This window comes from Rattus norvegicus, chromosome 20 (genome assembly GCF_036323735.1).
Source record: "Rattus norvegicus strain BN/NHsdMcwi chromosome 20, GRCr8, whole genome shotgun sequence".
Lineage (NCBI taxonomy): Eukaryota > Metazoa > Chordata > Mammalia > Rodentia > Muridae > Rattus > Rattus norvegicus.
Window position 1 is genome coordinate 7,195,119 of NC_086038.1, and position 16,846 is coordinate 7,211,964.

General features: G+C 54.0%; 3 protein-coding genes across 10 annotated transcripts in view; 2 read left to right on the plus strand and 1 right to left on the minus strand.

The window, feature by feature from the left end:
* Positions 1–4,996, plus strand: part of Rab44 (RAB44, member RAS oncogene family) — a 33,896-nt gene extending 28,900 nt beyond the window's left edge. For all 3 annotated transcript variants that reach the window (XM_006256153.4, XM_039099146.2, XM_017601867.3), the window contains exons 10-14: positions 559–640; positions 1,165–1,279; positions 1,872–1,973; positions 3,387–3,463; positions 4,339–4,996. In XM_006256153.4, the coding sequence (XP_006256215.1) occupies positions 559–640; positions 1,165–1,279; positions 1,872–1,973; positions 3,387–3,463; positions 4,339–4,429 (467 nt within the window). In that variant the 3' untranslated portion in view covers positions 4,430–4,996. The remainder of the gene's footprint in view (positions 1–558; positions 641–1,164; positions 1,280–1,871; positions 1,974–3,386; positions 3,464–4,338) is intronic.
* A 136-nt stretch (positions 4,997–5,132) lies between these two features.
* On the plus strand, positions 5,133–12,517 carry Npbwr1l1 (neuropeptides B and W receptor 1 like 1). The gene has a single exon (XM_063279659.1). It carries the CDS (start codon positions 11,035–11,037, stop codon positions 12,013–12,015), a length of 981 nt encoding a protein of 326 aa, XP_063135729.1. The 5' UTR covers positions 5,133–11,034; the 3' UTR covers positions 12,016–12,517.
* Positions 12,518–13,270: 753 nt separating this feature from the next.
* The window catches only part of Cpne5 (copine 5), an 82,571-nt gene continuing 78,995 nt past the window's right edge, over positions 13,271–16,846 (minus strand). For 4 of the 6 annotated variants that reach the window (XM_017601646.3, XM_017601647.3, XM_017601649.3 and 1 more), the window contains one exon: positions 14,624–15,920. In XM_017601646.3, the coding sequence (XP_017457135.1) occupies positions 15,702–15,920 (219 nt within the window). In that variant the 3' untranslated portion in view covers positions 14,624–15,701. Of the gene's footprint in view, positions 15,921–16,288; positions 16,452–16,846 lie in introns of all 6 variants that reach the window. The other 2 variants (XM_063279146.1, NM_001107616.2) reach the window with 2 other exon arrangements.

The following is a 16,846-nucleotide window of genomic DNA, read 5'->3' on the forward strand; positions in this document are numbered from 1 at the left end:
GGAGACAAGGACGGAGTGCCCCCTCCCATTCTTTTTTAAAAGATTTATCAGTTTTTGAGTGTGTCTGTTCGTGCAGGTGTCTGTGGAGACTAGAGAAGGTGTTCATAGCCTAGAACTGGAGCTATGGGGGCTGGGGAGCCATGTAATGGGGGTGCTAGGGCCTGAACTCAGGTTCTCAGCAATAGCAGTGAAGGACCTTTAACCGCTGAGCCATCTCTCTGCGCCTCTCTGCGCCCCTCCCCCATTCTTGCCCACATCTAGAAGGCTTTTGTTTGACAGGCGGGAAGATGTCTGGAAAGGGTGTGGAACCCCTCTCACCTCTTTATTCCAGGATCTAAATGTGTCTGCAGCTCTGACCACAGGGAAGGGTGGGGCTTGGGACCCCAGAGGCTATGGTGGGGATGATAAACGTAGTCCCCTCGGTTGTGCCCAGTAGAAACCCTGCAGAACCTTTAGGTACAGGTTAATTCACTGATGAGGAGTTGGGAGAGGGCAGCGGGTACCCACCTGGGGCATCTGGAGCTGGTTGTCCTGGGTGGTCTCTTCTGTGTGCCCTAGGAGTGGATTTTCGAGTCAAGAACCTGCTGGTAGACAACAAAACCTTCGCCCTGCAGCTGTGGGACACGGCCGGACAAGAGAGGTATTCAGACTGTCCCAGCCAGTGTCAGGGACCCGGGCTGGGCTCAGGCTGTGGGAGGAAAGGGTGGGGCACAAGCTGGGGGATGGGGACAAGAATTGTCCCCATTGAAGCAATAAGACTCTGAGACCCGAGTCAAGGGGTCAGGAAGGAGGGGCTGTGAGCTCAAGTGCCCCCCCTCTGCACAGCCCCGGGTGGGGGGCGCTGGGTGATTTTCCCCTGACCAGCCTTCTAGACCCCAGGTCTTCCATATAACACATGGACCACAGTAATAGAAACTTAAGGGGCACAGAGGTTTGACTCTGCAATTCCATTTCTGGAAACTTGTTCTAGAAATAAACTCACCCGTGAAGCAGCCTCAACTGCTCCAGGCTTCATTACAGATGTCGCGAAACATGGGAGATGCCCTAAATGACCCAAAATTCATCAAAGTCCACCTCTAGGACAGCGGTCGGGGGGGGGGGGCGGCGAGGGGGCGGGGCACTCAGGCTCTGGATTCCGTGGCCTCATGCAGACCCTTCGGGCAGGTACCACAGCCTCACGCGACAACTGCTTCGCAAGGCGGAGGGGGTAGTGCTCATGTATGACGTCACCTCCCAAGAGAGCTTCACCCACGTGCGTTACTGGCTCGACTGTCTGCAGGTGGGTCTGCTGGCTGGCCCTGAGTTTTCGAAGTAAGAGGAAGCTTAGAATCCACCCACACACATTCCTCCTTCCTCCAGGGTTACAAACGCCACCCACAATAGTCATAGGGATGACACCACCGGCTGAAGAACCGGTGGGTGGATGGACTAGGAGCCCTGTTGCACAGAGAAACCGCAAACGCGCACTACAGCTCCCAAAACAGACTGCTCACCTATCCCGCTAGCAGCTTGGGTTGTCTCCTAGGTGGGATACCCATCATCGATGTTTAGCCTCAACCCCCACGTACCTCATCTTTGTGCCTGGATTCTGCAGGGGTTTGTGCTGAATTCTGGATCCAGGAATTTAGGAACTAGAGAGACAGCTCAGCCAATGAGAGCCCTTGCTGCTTGCTCTTCCAGAGGGTGGGCGGAACAATCCAGAAAGGCTTCCAGTGGGAGGTGCCCACGAGGTTAGTCATGAAAAGTGGGAGAAGTATTTTGTAAGCAGGAAGGAAAAAGAGAGGGTCCAGGTGAGAGGATGGTGTGTAGAAACTTCTAGAAGCTTCTACCTTGTGGCTGGCATCCTCTGACGTCACATATCCTGTGTGCAGGACGCAGGTGTAGAGGGGGTGGCCATGGTACTGCTGGGAAACAAGACGGATTGTGAGGAGGAGAGGCAGGTGCCCACTGAAGCTGGCAGAAGGCTCGCCCAGGTGAGTACTTGGACATCGCTGCCGCTTGGCAGGTGGAAAACATGGCTTCCCACCCCTCCGTGCCTACCCGTAGCAGAGGTCTGGCTGGCACAGATATGGTTGTGCCTGATCACTCAGCCACTGCAGCTGGGCCCTGGGCTCAAACCCAGGCTGTGCCCAGCGGGCACCACCTTGAACGCTGTGTGGAATTAGCAGATTCCCACGCATCCCCAACCCACGTGAAAAACCTCTCCGAGTGAAAACAGTTTTAAAAGCGTCACTGAAATCCCCAATCAAGTCTTAATTTTATCTCTGGTCTCTAATTAACATACTCCCTTCTTGTTTATTCTATTTTAAGACTCCAGTGTTTTCCTTGGGGAGACAACATCAAAAGCTTTGCTGCCAGACAGGGATACTATTATTTATAAGTGAGATTTAACCACATTCTAGAAAAGCCAGGGAGATTATATATATATATATATATATATATATATATATATATTCTTTTTTAAATTTTTTTTGTCACTCCTGGTCTCGCCCCTGACACACTCCTTAGAATTCTAGCTAAGCTTCCTTGTTCTCGTTGATCCATTTCTCATGATTGTGACTCCCGATTGTGGCCCCAGGATGGTAGATTATCCCCTCTGGAACAAGTAGTCTGTCCCTTTGAGAGTTCCTTCTGTGAGAATTCATCATGCTAGAAGACTGAGAATTAAGGGCTTCTAGAAAATGCACAGTTCACTTCCTCCTCGGACATCCACTTGGGCGCTGGCAGGAGGCTTTTTTTTTTTTTTTTTCCAGAGCTGGGGACAGAACCCAGGGCCTTGCGCTTGCTAGGCAAGCGCTCTACCTCTGAGCTAAATCCCCAACCCTAGGAGGCTATTTTTAACTCACGGTATTATTTATAAGGGATATTGGGAGCTCCGCAGTTACACATCGGAGGTTTGTGTAAGAGGCCAGCGTTTGCCACAAAGGGCCCTGTGCTAGGGGGCAGGTGCCTTGTGGGGTCAGAGAGAGATCTCTGAGCGTCTCTATGTGGCTCCTACAGGAGCAGATGGGTGAGCGGTTTTCACTGGAAATGGTCGTGGTTGAGTTGCCGGTCAGAACCGGGAACCTAGATGCTCCTTTAGCGGCCCCTTAATCTGCGCCCCAGCTTCAAGTCAGCAAAATCCTGTGACAGTAGACAGGGAAATGAGGCCCAGAAGTACACAAACAGAAAAACATACAAGCAGACCCTGCACATTAAAGAGAATTCTTGTATGTCTCTCCAAATCGAGCAGTATGTTTGTCTTCTACTCCAAGTCTGGGGGCGTCTCTAGCTGTGTCCCGCATGTGAGGGGTGGGTGGTGGGCAGAGGTCAGCTAGGGAATAAGGGCGGCTGGTGAGGTCTGGCAGGGCTGGACCTGGCCTCTCAGGCATTCTGTATGCCTGCAGGAGCTGGGGATTTCCTTCGGTGAGTGTAGCGCGGCCCTGGGTCACAACATCCTGGAGCCCATGATGAACCTGGCTCGGTGAGTGCTTCCCTAAACCCAAAGTCCTCAGGGGTGGCCCTACCCTGCCCCTTTCCAGGAAGTGGTGAAGGAAAACCCTGGTTCTGACCCTGTGCTCCGTCCTCCCCGCTGTAACACACCCTCTCTTGACTATAGGTTTCTGCCCCAGCCTTCAAGTGACTTTCATGACTTTGAGTGAACGCCAAATGCCCCGATGGCTGGCTGGCACTAACTACAATGCCATCCCGCCCTGTGGAGCCTTTTCTTCTGACTCTCTGCATCTCTGTCTCCTACCTCCCTGTCTCTGTGTGTCTCTGCCTCTCATCTCTTTATACTCTGTTCTCTGCACACACACACACACACACACACACACACACACACACACACACACACACATATCTCAGGCCCGTGTCTTTCTAGACAACTGTTTCTCTCTACGGGGCCTTGCACTCACTGGGCACTCAGTGACTGTGGCTGGCTGAGATGGGTACCAGGAAGGGTATCAGAGTTCACCAGAATCCCTGGCGTGGGGTTAGACATGTGGTACCAACAAGGGAGATAATCTGTTGTACTTTTCCTAGCTCTTGGTTTGCTCTTGACCTTGAGTTTGGGCTTCCAAGGGAACAGAATGTCTGCCCGTGACCTAGGTTCATACTCAAGACCTGGAATAATGTGATTATGTGTGTGTGTGTGTGTGTTTTGCTTGGTGCCCACGGGACCGGAAAAAGAGACAGAAGGAAGGACACAGTATCCTTCTGTGGTACACATTAGCCCAGTTTTCCATGGCCAGGAGCATTGAGGATGGAGGGGTGGGGGAGAGCCTCCCATCCCCCACCAGCCACCCCCAGGCCTCCATGCTGCAGAGGGAGGAATAACTCGAGGACATTGTCACACAGGTCACTTAAGATGCAGGAAGACCGCCAGAAGGCCTCACTGGTGGAAGTGACCCGCCAGGAGCCACCTAAGAGAGCTGGCTGCTGCCGCTGATCACTGGCCTGGTCCCATCCCGGATTGACTCTTCCCATGGCTCCCATTCTGCTTCCTAGACACAGCTGTGATGGAGAAGACCTTCAGGGGACAATGCAACCTCTCCTCCACTGAACAAACACACCAGGGGTGGGTGGCAGGACCCATCTAGAAACTCCACACAAGCAAAGTGTCCTCAGATCTTTTGTTCAAGATGGTAGGGCATTCTCGTTTAATTTCTGCTATGGTAAAGACTGGCCAAAAACAGCTCAGAGGAGGGAAAGGATTATACTTCCAGGTCTCTGTCCATCACTGTCAGAGCAGGAACTGACTCAGGAACCATGGGGGACCGCTGCTCAGTGGCTCACACACAGTGCCTAATGCTTAGCTAGCTTTTATAGGTAGCCCGGGTCCACCTGCCTAGGGATGGCACCACCCACAGTGGATTGAGCCCTCCTGAATCGATCATCAAGCAAGGCAGTGCCCCATCCCAGGCCAATCTGGCAAGGTTAATTCCCTATTTAGGAATTTCCCAGTGCCTCTAGATTGTGTTACGTTGATAATAAAAGCTAACGAGGATGCAGGACACATGTAGAGGAGTGTGCTCTTCTCCTTTTGGCTATTTTTGGATTTTCGTCACTGCCTAGGGGTACCTTTTACAACCAGGGGATTAGATGCGGAGAAGGGAATAAACCTTGCAGGGAGTCTGTTTGGTGTCAACTCTGAATTTGCACATCCGGGTCAGGTCCCACCACTCCTGTGCCCGCCTTGGTTTCCCCTCTCAGATTTGGATTTCCTTTTTTGCTGAATTTAATCCTGAGAGTAGTGTCGCTCTGACTGATCCTTGATGTGCCCTTCTGGCCCTCCTATAGAGGGCTGCACCAGGATCCTGTCCCTTGCCCTGATGCCCCAGATCCTCAATACCCTCTGGATGCCTATGATTCATGGGGCCTGACTGGCTCTGGGGTCTAGGAGGTTGGGATGGCTTCTGAGTCAGGGTGCCTCCACCCAGCCTATCAGTTATCTCAGCACTGAATACAGGACCCCCAGGAACCGGGGTTGGGATCGAAACCTTGCAGTTTTTTGGAGACAGATAGCTAATGCTATCTCTGGGGTCCAGCCTGCCAGGCCTGGATCCTCCATTTTGTGGTTCAGGAAGCTGATGAGGCTGAATGTGGGGGAGGGGGTTGTCCTCAGTGTTCTGTGCAGAAAGGCACGAGGAGGGTATGTGTGGGAGGGAGGGGGTCCTAGAAGAGGCGGGGCGTTGTTTCATTCCTGTTAGCCATGGTCTCCGTGCTGTAAGCCAGCACCTTCTTTTGACTGTTTGGGGAGGACTCAGAAGCAGGGAGCTGGCACACAGGACAGACGGTGCTACCCAGTCAGGTTCAGAAGGTTCCAGCATCCAATGCCACCAAAGATGGGGTCAGATGCCCTTACACACCCATCCTACTCCAGCCTCGATGCAATGACCCCAGTCACCAGGCTTGTTGTCTCCCCAGGTCCTCTAGTGGCTCTACCTCACCTCCTTCCAGACCCTCCCCTCTCCCCAGGCAGTTCCAGGCAATGGTACTCACAGGGGAAAGGCCGGTCCTGCCACATCCTAATGCTATCTCTGGGGTCCAGCCTGGCAGGCCCGGACACCTCCACTCTGTGGTCCAGGAGGCTAATGAGGCTCCTGGTAACCAGCCAAGCAGTCAGGCACTTTCATCTAGGGGGTGAAGGACAGCGGCCTCCAAGCAGCCAGCTCAGCTTTTCTTGAGGCGTGGTGTGGAGAAAAGGCACCTTTACCTTGGATCGCTGTGACTAGGTCCACCATGATCTACACAAGGCCCGGCTGTGTTGGGGAGTAAGCCCTTCCGGATAGCTAAGGGCTCACGAGCCAGCAAGCAGAGACCCGAAGCCCTGGGAGGGCAAAGGACAGCAGCAGGATTCCTCAAGGTAGACAACAGAGGGGACTGACAGGCAAGTGTTCATATCCCAGAGTACGCCAGCCAAGGGGAATCTGGCGACAGCTTGATTTGAGGCTGATTAATAAAAAAAGAAAAAGGCTGGGGAGACCAGGCCGCTGGGGCTTGGAGTGTGAATTGGGAAGGAGAGAGATGGGATAGAATGGAGGCTTGGCTGGGGCATTAGAGAAAAGGGCCTTTCGAACTGAAGGTGGGCAGGGACAAACCGAAGTCTGTGTGACAGGTGACATGCTGAGAAGTGACCTTATGTCACCACACAGACCTTAGGTCACAGTGGCCCTGAGATGGGCTGAGTGGATTTTATTGTTGTTTCCTTTGTTGACTGGGGTCTCGAGTAGTCCAGGGTAGCCGTGAGCTTTCTCTATGGAACCGAGGAAAACCCTCAATTTCCGACCCCCCCCCTCCACTTCATGAGAGCTTGGTATCACACCTGGTTTATAGGTCTCTGGTAACCAAGACTTGGTGGAGCCTTGGGCGAGCACCCCAGCCGCTGCGTCATGTTTTCAGCTCTTGGTTTTTGTCATTGATGACAGAGGTCCTGTTATGTTAGCCCAGGCTGGCACAAACCCCACGGTCCTCCTGACTCTGCTTCCCAAACGCTGCCAGGAAAGGCCAGAGCTATTTGATTTCCTCTGTGGTTCCAGGGATTAAAGCAAGGGGCCCCAGGCGTGCTAGGCAGGTGCTCTAACACGGGGCTACACCCTTAGCCACCCTCTTTGTACTGAAGAAACTTTTATTTATTTTTTTTAATATTTATTTATTACGTATACATCATACAGCTCTCTGTCTGCGTGTACGCCTGCAGGCCGCAGGGCATCGGATCTCAGTACGGATGGTTGTGAGCCACCACGTGGTTGCTGGGAACTGAACTCAGGGCCTGAAGAAACGTTTAAAACTTAGGTTTATCGGGCTGGGGATTTAGCTCAGTGGTAGAGCGCTTACCTAGGAAGCACAAGGCCCTGGGTTCGGTCCCCAGCTCTGAAAAAAAAGAACCAAAAAAAAAAAAAAACAAAAAAAAACAAAAAAAAAACAACTTAGGTTTATCGTTCGCGTGTACGCGCATGTGTGCTTTGGTGGAGTGTGGGAAGTCAGAGGACCGTGTTTGGGGGGGTCGTCCCTCCTTCCACCTTGTGAGTCTCACGGGTTCAAACTCAGGTCTTCAGACTTGAGGGCAAACACCTTTACACACTGCTCACCAGTTCTTCTTGCTTTGTATTTTAGGACGGGGTCTCCCCAAGTTGCCCATACTGCCTTAGTCTTGGGATGCCCCTGCCTCAGCCTCCCGGGTACCTGTGCCTCAGATGGAGTCTCCTTTTCTTCCCCTGTCTTTTGTGTATGTGTGTGGTGCATTCGAGCATGCCTGTGACCCTGTCCAGGTATGGGATGGCCAGGGCCAGACATTGGGTGTCTGCCTCTGACATTCTCTGGTTTTCTGCCCTGACACAGAGCCAGCCACCGATCTGGAAGCTTGCCACTTCAGCTATGCCGGCTGGCCATTGGCTCTTGGGATCTGCCCATGTCTACCCTCCAGTACTGGAACTGTGGGTGCAGACAGCCGTCATCCGCTTTTTACCTGGGTGCTGGGGATTCTAGTTCAGGTTCTGGTGCTTACCCAGCAAGGACTCTTACCCCAGGGCACCCTTTCTTTAGCTCCCCTTCCCCACTTCTCTCCCCTCCCCTCCTCTTCTCTTTCCTCTCCTCTCACACGTCCTGGGCTAAAACCTTCAACTGGCTGTGTACTGTGTAGCCAAGGATGACCTTGAGTTTCAGATCCTCCTACTTCCCGTGGGACAGGCAAGAAGGACATCCCCATCCCACACCTGGTTTACACAGCCAAGGGCTTTGTTTGCACACACTCAGCAAGCACTACCAACAGAGCCACACCCACGGCCCTGAAGCAGGGGCTCCAACCTCCGACTCCAGCATCCACAGGCTGAAGGCTGGTGATTTAGAATTCCTTAAGGGGAAGATGTGGATTCTCAGAGCAGACACCTGGTCAGGGGAGTGACTATTCCCCACCCCCTGGAAGCCGTGTGGGAGTGGGAGACCACTCTATAGCTGCCCCTTAGCCCTCTCACACCATGTGTGGCTGAGGCCTCAGACACTGTTCTTACCTACTGTGACCAAAAGCAACTTGGAAAGGAAAGGGTTTATTTTATCCTATGTTCCCATCACAGAAGAAACTGGTGCAGACGCCCAAGCAAGGCAGGAACCTGGAGGCAGGGACGGAAACGGAGGTCATGGAAGGGTGCCGCTTACTGGCTTGTTCCCGGTGGCCTGCCGTCTTATAGCATCCAGGACCATCAGCCCAGGGGTGGTGCCACCCACGGTGAGCTGGGCCTTCCCACAGCAATCATCAATCAAGAAAATACCCCACAGCCTTACCGAAAGCCAATCCGGTGAGGCATTTTCTCAATTGAGATTTCCTCTTGCAAAATGACTCTAGCTTGGGTCAAGTTGACATAAAACAAGCCAGGACAGACACCAAATAAATTTCCCAGGTCAGGATCTCTGAGGGAGAGGCTTGGGGACCCTGAAGGCCTGGCAACAAGCTGACTCCTCAGGCCCCTGTGTAGGAGGAGGGACTCTGGCTAGAACTGGCAGGAGACAAGAGTGGAACAGCCTGACTTGGCTTGCTTCTGCTCAACCCCAGTACCTGGAGCAGAGGGAACAAGGGCAGGGGTTTTCTTCCCCTAATGTGCCTGGTGTTGTGTGTGGCAGACAGGTGTCAGCCCCAGGCTGCTTCTAGCATCAGGGCCCAGCCACGTCCTTGGCCTGTGCACTCAGAGGGCCTGAGGAAGGGACACATTGTAGCTTTGTGTGATCTGCCCTGGCCCAGCACAGAGACAGTTGCCGTTGGTCCAAGTCTATTTCCTCTGTCCTTACAGTTGAGGATTCCAAGGCTCAGGAATAGTGTGGAACCTTTTCAAGTCCCCCAGTTTCTGAGTGGCAGAAGCAGGATTGGAACCCAGACTCTTCATGCAGTCAGACCATCCTGTCTGACTGCCATGAACTGACACAGACAGCAGACAGCATGGTGGGGGACCTGTTGTAGGGAAACCGACAGCATGGCAGGTGTTCTGAGACAGTTCAGTAGGCGCACCAGGCAGAGTGGGGGTCCCTTCTGATAGGTCTCCGACAAAAGCCGGGGCAGGGCAGGGCGGGGCGGGGCCGGGCAGTCCATATAGTCAGGCTGTCTCTGGTTCCTGGGTGGCAAAAAGGGTAGGAATTCTGGGGTAGGATTGGGAAGGATGTGAGAAGTGAAGACAAACCCCTAGGCTCTTCAGTTGGGTTTGTCTCTCCCTGTAGCAGCGGGAATCTGGGAACCAACTTGTGTGGATAGAAGGAAAGGAAGCCTGGAGGTGCCCGCCCTCTCAGCACTCAGAAGGCAGAGGCTGGAGGATCTCTGAGTTTGAGGACAGCTTGGTCTACAGAGTGAGTTCCAGGACAGCCAGGGCTACACAGAGAAACCTTGTATTGAGAGAGAGAGAGAGAGAGAGAGAGAGAGAGAGAGAGAGAGAGAGAGAGAGAAACAGAGAGACAGAGAGGGTAGAGGGAGGGGGCAAGAGACAAAGACAGAGAGATAGAGAGACAGAGAGAGAGGAGGGGGAGGGAGAGGGAAGGAGGAAGAGAGAGAGAGAAAGAGAGAGAGAGAGAGAGAGAGAGAGAGAGAGAGAGAGAGAGAGAGAGACCCACAGTCTAACAGTAGGCAGAACTCAGGGAACCCTGCTGAAGAGGGGGAGGAGGAATTATAGGAGCCAGAGAAAGGATACAAAAAGGATACAAAAGGTACAAGAAAACCCAGTTAATCACAAACCTGGGTTCCTAGAGGCTCAATGAGACTGAACCAACAATCAAGAAGCCTGCAATAAACTCTGCATATAGTGTTAGAGTAGTAGCTTGGTGTTTTTGTGAACCCCTACCAGAGGCAGCAGGGGTTGTCTCTGATGCTTTTGCCTGCCTTGGGGACCCTTGTCCTCTTATAGGGTTGCGTCATCCAGCCTTCATCTGAAGGGGAGGTGCCTAGTCTTTTTTTTTTTTTTTCTTTTTCTTTTTTTCGGAGCTGGGGACTGAACCCAGGGCCTTGCGTTTGCTAGGCAAGCGCTCTACCACTGAGCTAAATCCCCAACCCCGAGGTGCCTAGTCTTATTCCAACTCGATACACCATGTTTGGTTGATATCCCTGGGAGGCCTGCCCTTTTCTGAAGAGAAACAGAGGAGTGGATGGGAGACGGGAGGAGGTAGAGAGGGGAGGGGCTGGGAGGAGCAGGGGGAGGTAAAACTGCAGTCGCTTTGATATAATGTATGACAGAATAAATAAATTATTATTATTTTTTTTTATGGAGAGAGTTTGCAGGCAGGCATAACTTGAGAGGGTATGATCCAGAGTTCAGATTTCCAGTTCTGGAGCCTGTTACATGGTCACAGGCCGGCTCTAGTCAGGATGTCTGACAGGTCCCCATCAGCCCCACAGGTGGGGTATGACCCGATTAGTCCCTAACACACCTAAGTCATTACCCTGAAGTTCCCGTCAACCCCTGCATGATTTCCGTAAGGGGTTTTACAGACAATAGAAACAGAAAAAACAAACAAACAAACAAACCCTTTTGAGTTTTCTTTCCTTAAACAGAAGTATCTTTATTTTCAGGATTCACCCATATGGAGTTGAACACCACCCTCTACTCAGGGCTGGCAGCCACCCAGGAGAGGTGGCTCCGCCTGGCCTTCGCGGGGTTCTGTGGCCTCATCCTGCTCGTGGGGCTGCTAGCCAATGGGCTCCTCCTGATGGTGGTGGCAGGTGGGCCTCGAGCGTCTCACCCGCTCTTGGCCCTGACCACTAGCCTTATGGTGAACGTGATACTCTCCGACCTGCTTTTTATATCCTTCGTGGTCCCCGCCCTGTTGCTAAGTTTCTTGCGGCAGAGCTGGTGGCTGGGCCCTGCTGTCTGTACCACCAGCCAGGCCACCAACACGACTACCATGTTCTGTACTTTCTACAGCATGGCCACCTCCGCCCTTGTGCGTCACGTGGCCGTGGTCTGGCCGCGTGTGGATCTCCCAGCCGGCCCAGGAGCCCGCCTGTTGCTCTGTGGGGCTATGTGGGTACTAGGCCTGGTCACTTCGATGCCCAACTGGCTGTTCCAGCGGGTGACAGTATTAGAGCAGGCAGCGGGTGTCCCTGAGACCCTGGCCTGCCTCCTATTGCTTAACCCACCTCAAACAACCTGCTATTTTACACTGTTGGGAGCCCTGGCTTTTCTGCCCTGCCTGCTGGGGCTGGGCTGTTCTTTTGGTCACGTGATCTGGCGCCTGTGCACACGGCCCTTGGGTCCCCCGGGGGAGAGTGTGCCGGAGCACAGGGCGAACACACAGCTCGCTCTTGTCATGCTGGTGGTCTTCGTGCTGATGTGGGGACCCTGCTCTGCACTGGGCTATGTATCTGCTGTGGGCCGCCTACCAGCCACGCCTCTGGCTTTTGTGGCCTCCAGCCTGTGCACCCTGCTGGCCTACTCCAACTGTGCTATCAGCCCTATCCTCTGCTTCTGCCTCTGCCGCCCTTACCGGGTAGGACTCAGGGCCATTTTTCATAGGCCCAGAACAGCCATACTTCCTGAGGTAGTGGGGGGTATCTGGCCATGACAGGGACCCTATGCCCTGGGTAGTGGCAGGGGTCTGACAGGAGGTGGGCTTCAGGCTGAGAAGAGGAGCCTTGGTCGTCTGCAACCTGCCTCTCCACTTTCTCATGGTGACACAGAGGGTCACAGAGATTGCTTTCTGGCACCAGGGAGCAGCAGCTGGGAATGGCGCGGTGGAACTGTGAAGCTCAGACAACCGTGGGCTCCCAACCTTGTGGTCTTGGGCCCCCTCACCTCTCTGTGCTTCATATGAAAACTAGGATGAGGTTCTCTTCTGCACAGGGTGGTCTCCCATTGAACATGAGCAAGGGGGGCGCCGAGGATTCAGTGAGCATGTGAGTGACAGGTGTTACCATGACGCAGTCGCCATCTTATGTTTACTAATCTGGGTGTGTGAAACGAATTGACATAAGGGACCCTGGGGTCCTTAGAGTCCAGGAGAAACCTTCAACTGTCTTGCCCTTCCCTGTCTTCCAGACAGGAACAAAAATAAAGTTCACCTTGGAGCCAGGAGTCTGGGCTTGTGAATTACTGAGCCCCACCCTATCTTCTGTGTGTGGTTTCTTTTTTCTAAGGTAGGTGGGAAGGGCCTCTCTTTCAAGGCCCGCTCCTTCTCATTAGGGCCCATCCCCCCTCCCACCCATCCCGGGGAGGCCCCTTCTCTTATACTATTTGGATGTGGCCTCAAATTCTATTTTTGGCCCTGGAACCAGGAAGGTTGTATTCACGGCCATTCTCTAGACAGCTTGCTTAACTTAGCATTACCAGTTCTGCACATGCAGCCAGAGTAAGACAGAGAGGGGTGGGGATGGAGAGAGGGAGAGAAAAGAGAGGCTCTGACGATGTGGTCAAAAACCTCAGGGGCTATTGTGTTGAATCAAGTCAAGCCATTCTCTGCTGTAGAAGTTGCCAGAGCCTTGTGAGCCCCAATGGCCACGGAAGCTATCCCAGAGAGACTCCATGTCAGGCAATAGTCCTGCAGAGCACACCTTGGGAAAGAACCCAGCAGAGAAGCCAGTGTCACAGTGGAGATGCTTTTGATGCTGTGTCTGTTCCCCTACATACCTCAGGGGCAGCCGCTCGATGTCTGGATTCCCCTGCTGGGCACCCATCTCCTCCCTACACTTTCCCGTGGTGCCCAAGGAGATGGAAACTAGGGCGCTGGTTATGGGAACTTCCCTTCTCTCAAGCCACGACCCCACCCCGTTCCCACTCGAGGCATCATGAGAGTCGCAGGGCATCTGATTATAGAGACGGCCGTGAGTCAGCTCTAATTTACCGTGAAGTCATCAGAAGTAAACAAGCCCCGAGCTGGAGGATAATTAGTACAGGATTCCTCTTGGGTACAGCCTCAGAAGGGCTGCCTCGAGGGCCAATTGGACAGCGTTTGTGTGTGCGTGTATTCGCTCGTGGTCCTTGTCCCCACGATCCGAGTTGGTGATGGCCCCAACTTGTGAAGAGGGACCAAGGGAGATGCCTACTATGGGCCTGAAGTCACATAGGTCCTGTGTGATCCACCCGCAAAGCTAACAATTTCATCATCAATGAACACATGTACCCTAACTGACACTATGCTGGCCACACGTGCGCGAGCGCGCACACACACACACACACACACACACACACACACACACACACACCGGGGTGGGGGGGCTCATCCGGGATGGGCCAGAGTACCCTTTAGCACCACACTCCCAGACCTTCCAACTGGCTGGCACTGCTACTTTGTGATGGCTGATTTAGCCCAGAGGAAGACACCGGGGACTGAGCCAAGGGCCTCTGACCCCTGCGCAGGCCTGGAACGGGTTCTCAGGAGACGTTTGTTGAGAGATGGAGAAACAGTGATCGACCCGTGACAGCGGATCCACACGTTGGGGAGGTTCGGGTCATGTGCTTGTCTCTCTCCCTTCCTCAATGGCTACTTCTCTCCAGAGCAGATGTCAGAGGCCTTGCCGTAAGGCCCGGTGCATTCTGCACCCCCATCCCCACCCCCCACCCCGCCCTGACCCCCATCGCCTGCATTCTCTTCCTTAGGTTAGCTCCCATCACAGCAAAGTCAAACATACCAGGCTCCTACCCGGCACGTTACCCTTACTCATCCCAGAGTCCTCTTCACCCTGGCATCTGCATGGCTCTCTACTCATTTCTCTGGGGCTCGCCTAAAACACCTCTCTCTTGGTGTCCTCTCCTGTTGCTCCTGACTCTTACCACTGCCTGAAGCCAAGGCTCTAGACCTTAGTGTCTCTATGCTTGCTGTCTCTCATGGCGGAGTCCAGGTGCTGGCCACATACCCAGCCCGGCAGGTGAGTTGACCTCTGGGTTGAGGAGGAGACATCTCAATGTCACAAGCTACTTGTGACAGCACTAGTGAGGCTAGAGATCCGCATCTAGAACATTCTAGCATACCACTGAGCCTTTGAGGACTAGGCAAGCATGCCTCTGTCACAGTCCCCGATGGCCGCCCCACAGGCTCTGCTCACATATGATGTTTGTGGGAGGTGGGTTTCATTTCCCGTCATGCACCCCCATGCCTCACACACAGCCTGACAGGGGCGTGGCCGAAGGGAAGAACCGAGGCAGCAGAGAGAGAGATGCTGGGCAAGGGTCAGAGCTGTTTTCCAAGGAGAAGGGGTTTTACTAAAAGAACTGGTTTACTTCAGTTTAAGGCAAGTTCCACAGAGACGGTCTCAGACAGCCACAGGACCAGACAGTAAACACATCACCATCACCATGCATGACAGAGGTGGGTCAGATGGGAGATGGCAGGCAGGGACCCCATGCGGCATTAGGGACACATGCAAGACCTGCCCCAGTGGACAAAGGATGGTGGTCACTGGGGTGACCTTAGCTGAAAAGCCCTTTGCCACTTTCTCACTGCAGGGGCAGGAGTTTTGAAGGGCTGGGGCATGGGGTGACAGGATGTGACAGGGTGACCCCGGAGTCTAGATGGCCTGGGTGTGGACGGTGGTCATGAGGAAGTTGTGGGGAGGCTGTGTGAAAATGGATGCACCCTCGGGATGGCTCAGGAAACGCTGGACCACCTGACCGATCCTGTCATCACAGAGGTGTGAACACTGAGGCCCAGGGAGCAGAGGCTATGCTGGACGTGGGTGTGGAGGGGTTGGCGCTCAGGGCCGCCCCCGTCTCTTGTCTCATAACCACCGAAGGGCAGCGAGCAGGAGCTATCTCAATGCTACAGGTTACCTGGGATAGCTCGGGTGAACCTTCTAGAACACTTCTAGCATACCGCTGAGCCTTTGAGGATCGGGAAGGGGACTCTATCTGCTCATATATGGTGTCCCTAAGAGGGTCACATGCATCCCTGGTAGCCCACCAGCCTGGGGTTCCCTGGAAACAGGACAGGGGGAGTCTCATGGGACTGGGGACACTAGACACTAGGGCAGGAGGGGACAGGAGCTGGAGGAGGTCCAGCTGGGCTGCAAAAATAGGGGAGTCTTGGGGGTTGTCTAGCATGGACTAGGGGAGTCCACTCAGTCCCAGAATCTTGTGTACCCCTTGTCTTCTATACCACCCTCAGGTCCCTGGATTTAGATGTGAAGTTGAGTCCAGGAAGCGGGGTGAGGCCTTGGATACCCCATTTCCCGCTGGCCCTCCGAGTAGAGTCTGGGTAGTCGAGCATGAGGAGAGTGGGGCCTCAGCCCACCCTCCAGGCCCTTGGTCCCGCCGGCTTCAGATATGCGTGTGAACGGGGGACCCAGGAGGTGAGTGGGCTGGGGACTGTGGGGGTGACTGAACAGGCGCAGCCGGTGGTGGGCGTGGGCGGATGCCCTGTGCCTTCATGTAGGACACCAGTTGGTCGGGGATCTCAGCCAGCACATCCCGGGCCAGGCGGGCCATGCTCAGTACGTGGTTGCCGGTGCGGTCCACGTAGTCCCTGAAGGGCACAAACTGAGAGGCAGGAAGATGGGGTCAAGGTGGGACATTTGGGTCTCCTCCCAGAGGGCCCACTCTACCCAACCCCATCGCTGTGAGTTTCCCCAGGGATGGTGCTTGTCATCTCTACTCTATGGGAGGCCTAACACTGACCCAAGCCCTTCATCAGAGACTCAGCAAGGAGAACAGAGGCTCAAGGGATGCTGGGAAAAGCTAACTGGATCCCACCTCCTTGCTTCCTTTACCTTTACCACCCCTCTCCTTCTCCTAGGATCCTGATCCTTCTCTAAACCCACACCTAACCCACTGTGATGGTTTGCATATGCTTGGCCCAGGGAGTGGCACTATTAGAAGGTGTGGCCTTGTTGTAGGAAGTGTCTCACTGTGGGGTGGGCTTGGAGACCCTCCTCCTAGCTGTCTGAGGATGCTCAGTCTGTTCCTGGCTTCCTTCGGGTGAAGATGTAGAACTCTCAGCTCCTCCTGCACCATGCCTGCCTGGATGCTGCCATGCTCCCGCCTTGATGATAATGGACTGAACCTCTGAAGCTGTAAGCCAGCCCCAATTAAATGTTGTCTTTTATAAGACTTACATTGGTCATGGTGTCTGTTCACAGCCGTAAGACCCTAACTAAGACACCCACCTTCCTCTCAACGCTGCCAACCTTTGGCTCCTTCCCGTCTCCCTCCTCCTACGATGAAGGGTACCACCTCCATCTACAAGGGGTTTCCATGTCACTGGAAGGCCATGTGACACAGACTCCCGTTTGTGGGGCTCTGGATTCTGTGGGGCACCATTCAGCTCTGAAGGGGCATCATACAGGGCAGGGAGGGGTATGGCTTCCCGAGAAGACTGGCCCAGGAAGAGATCCCAGTGTCTGTCCTCGGGAAGACTGTAAAGGCTCTGACACTGGCCTGACAAGGGGGCCTTCCTGTTTGAGGCA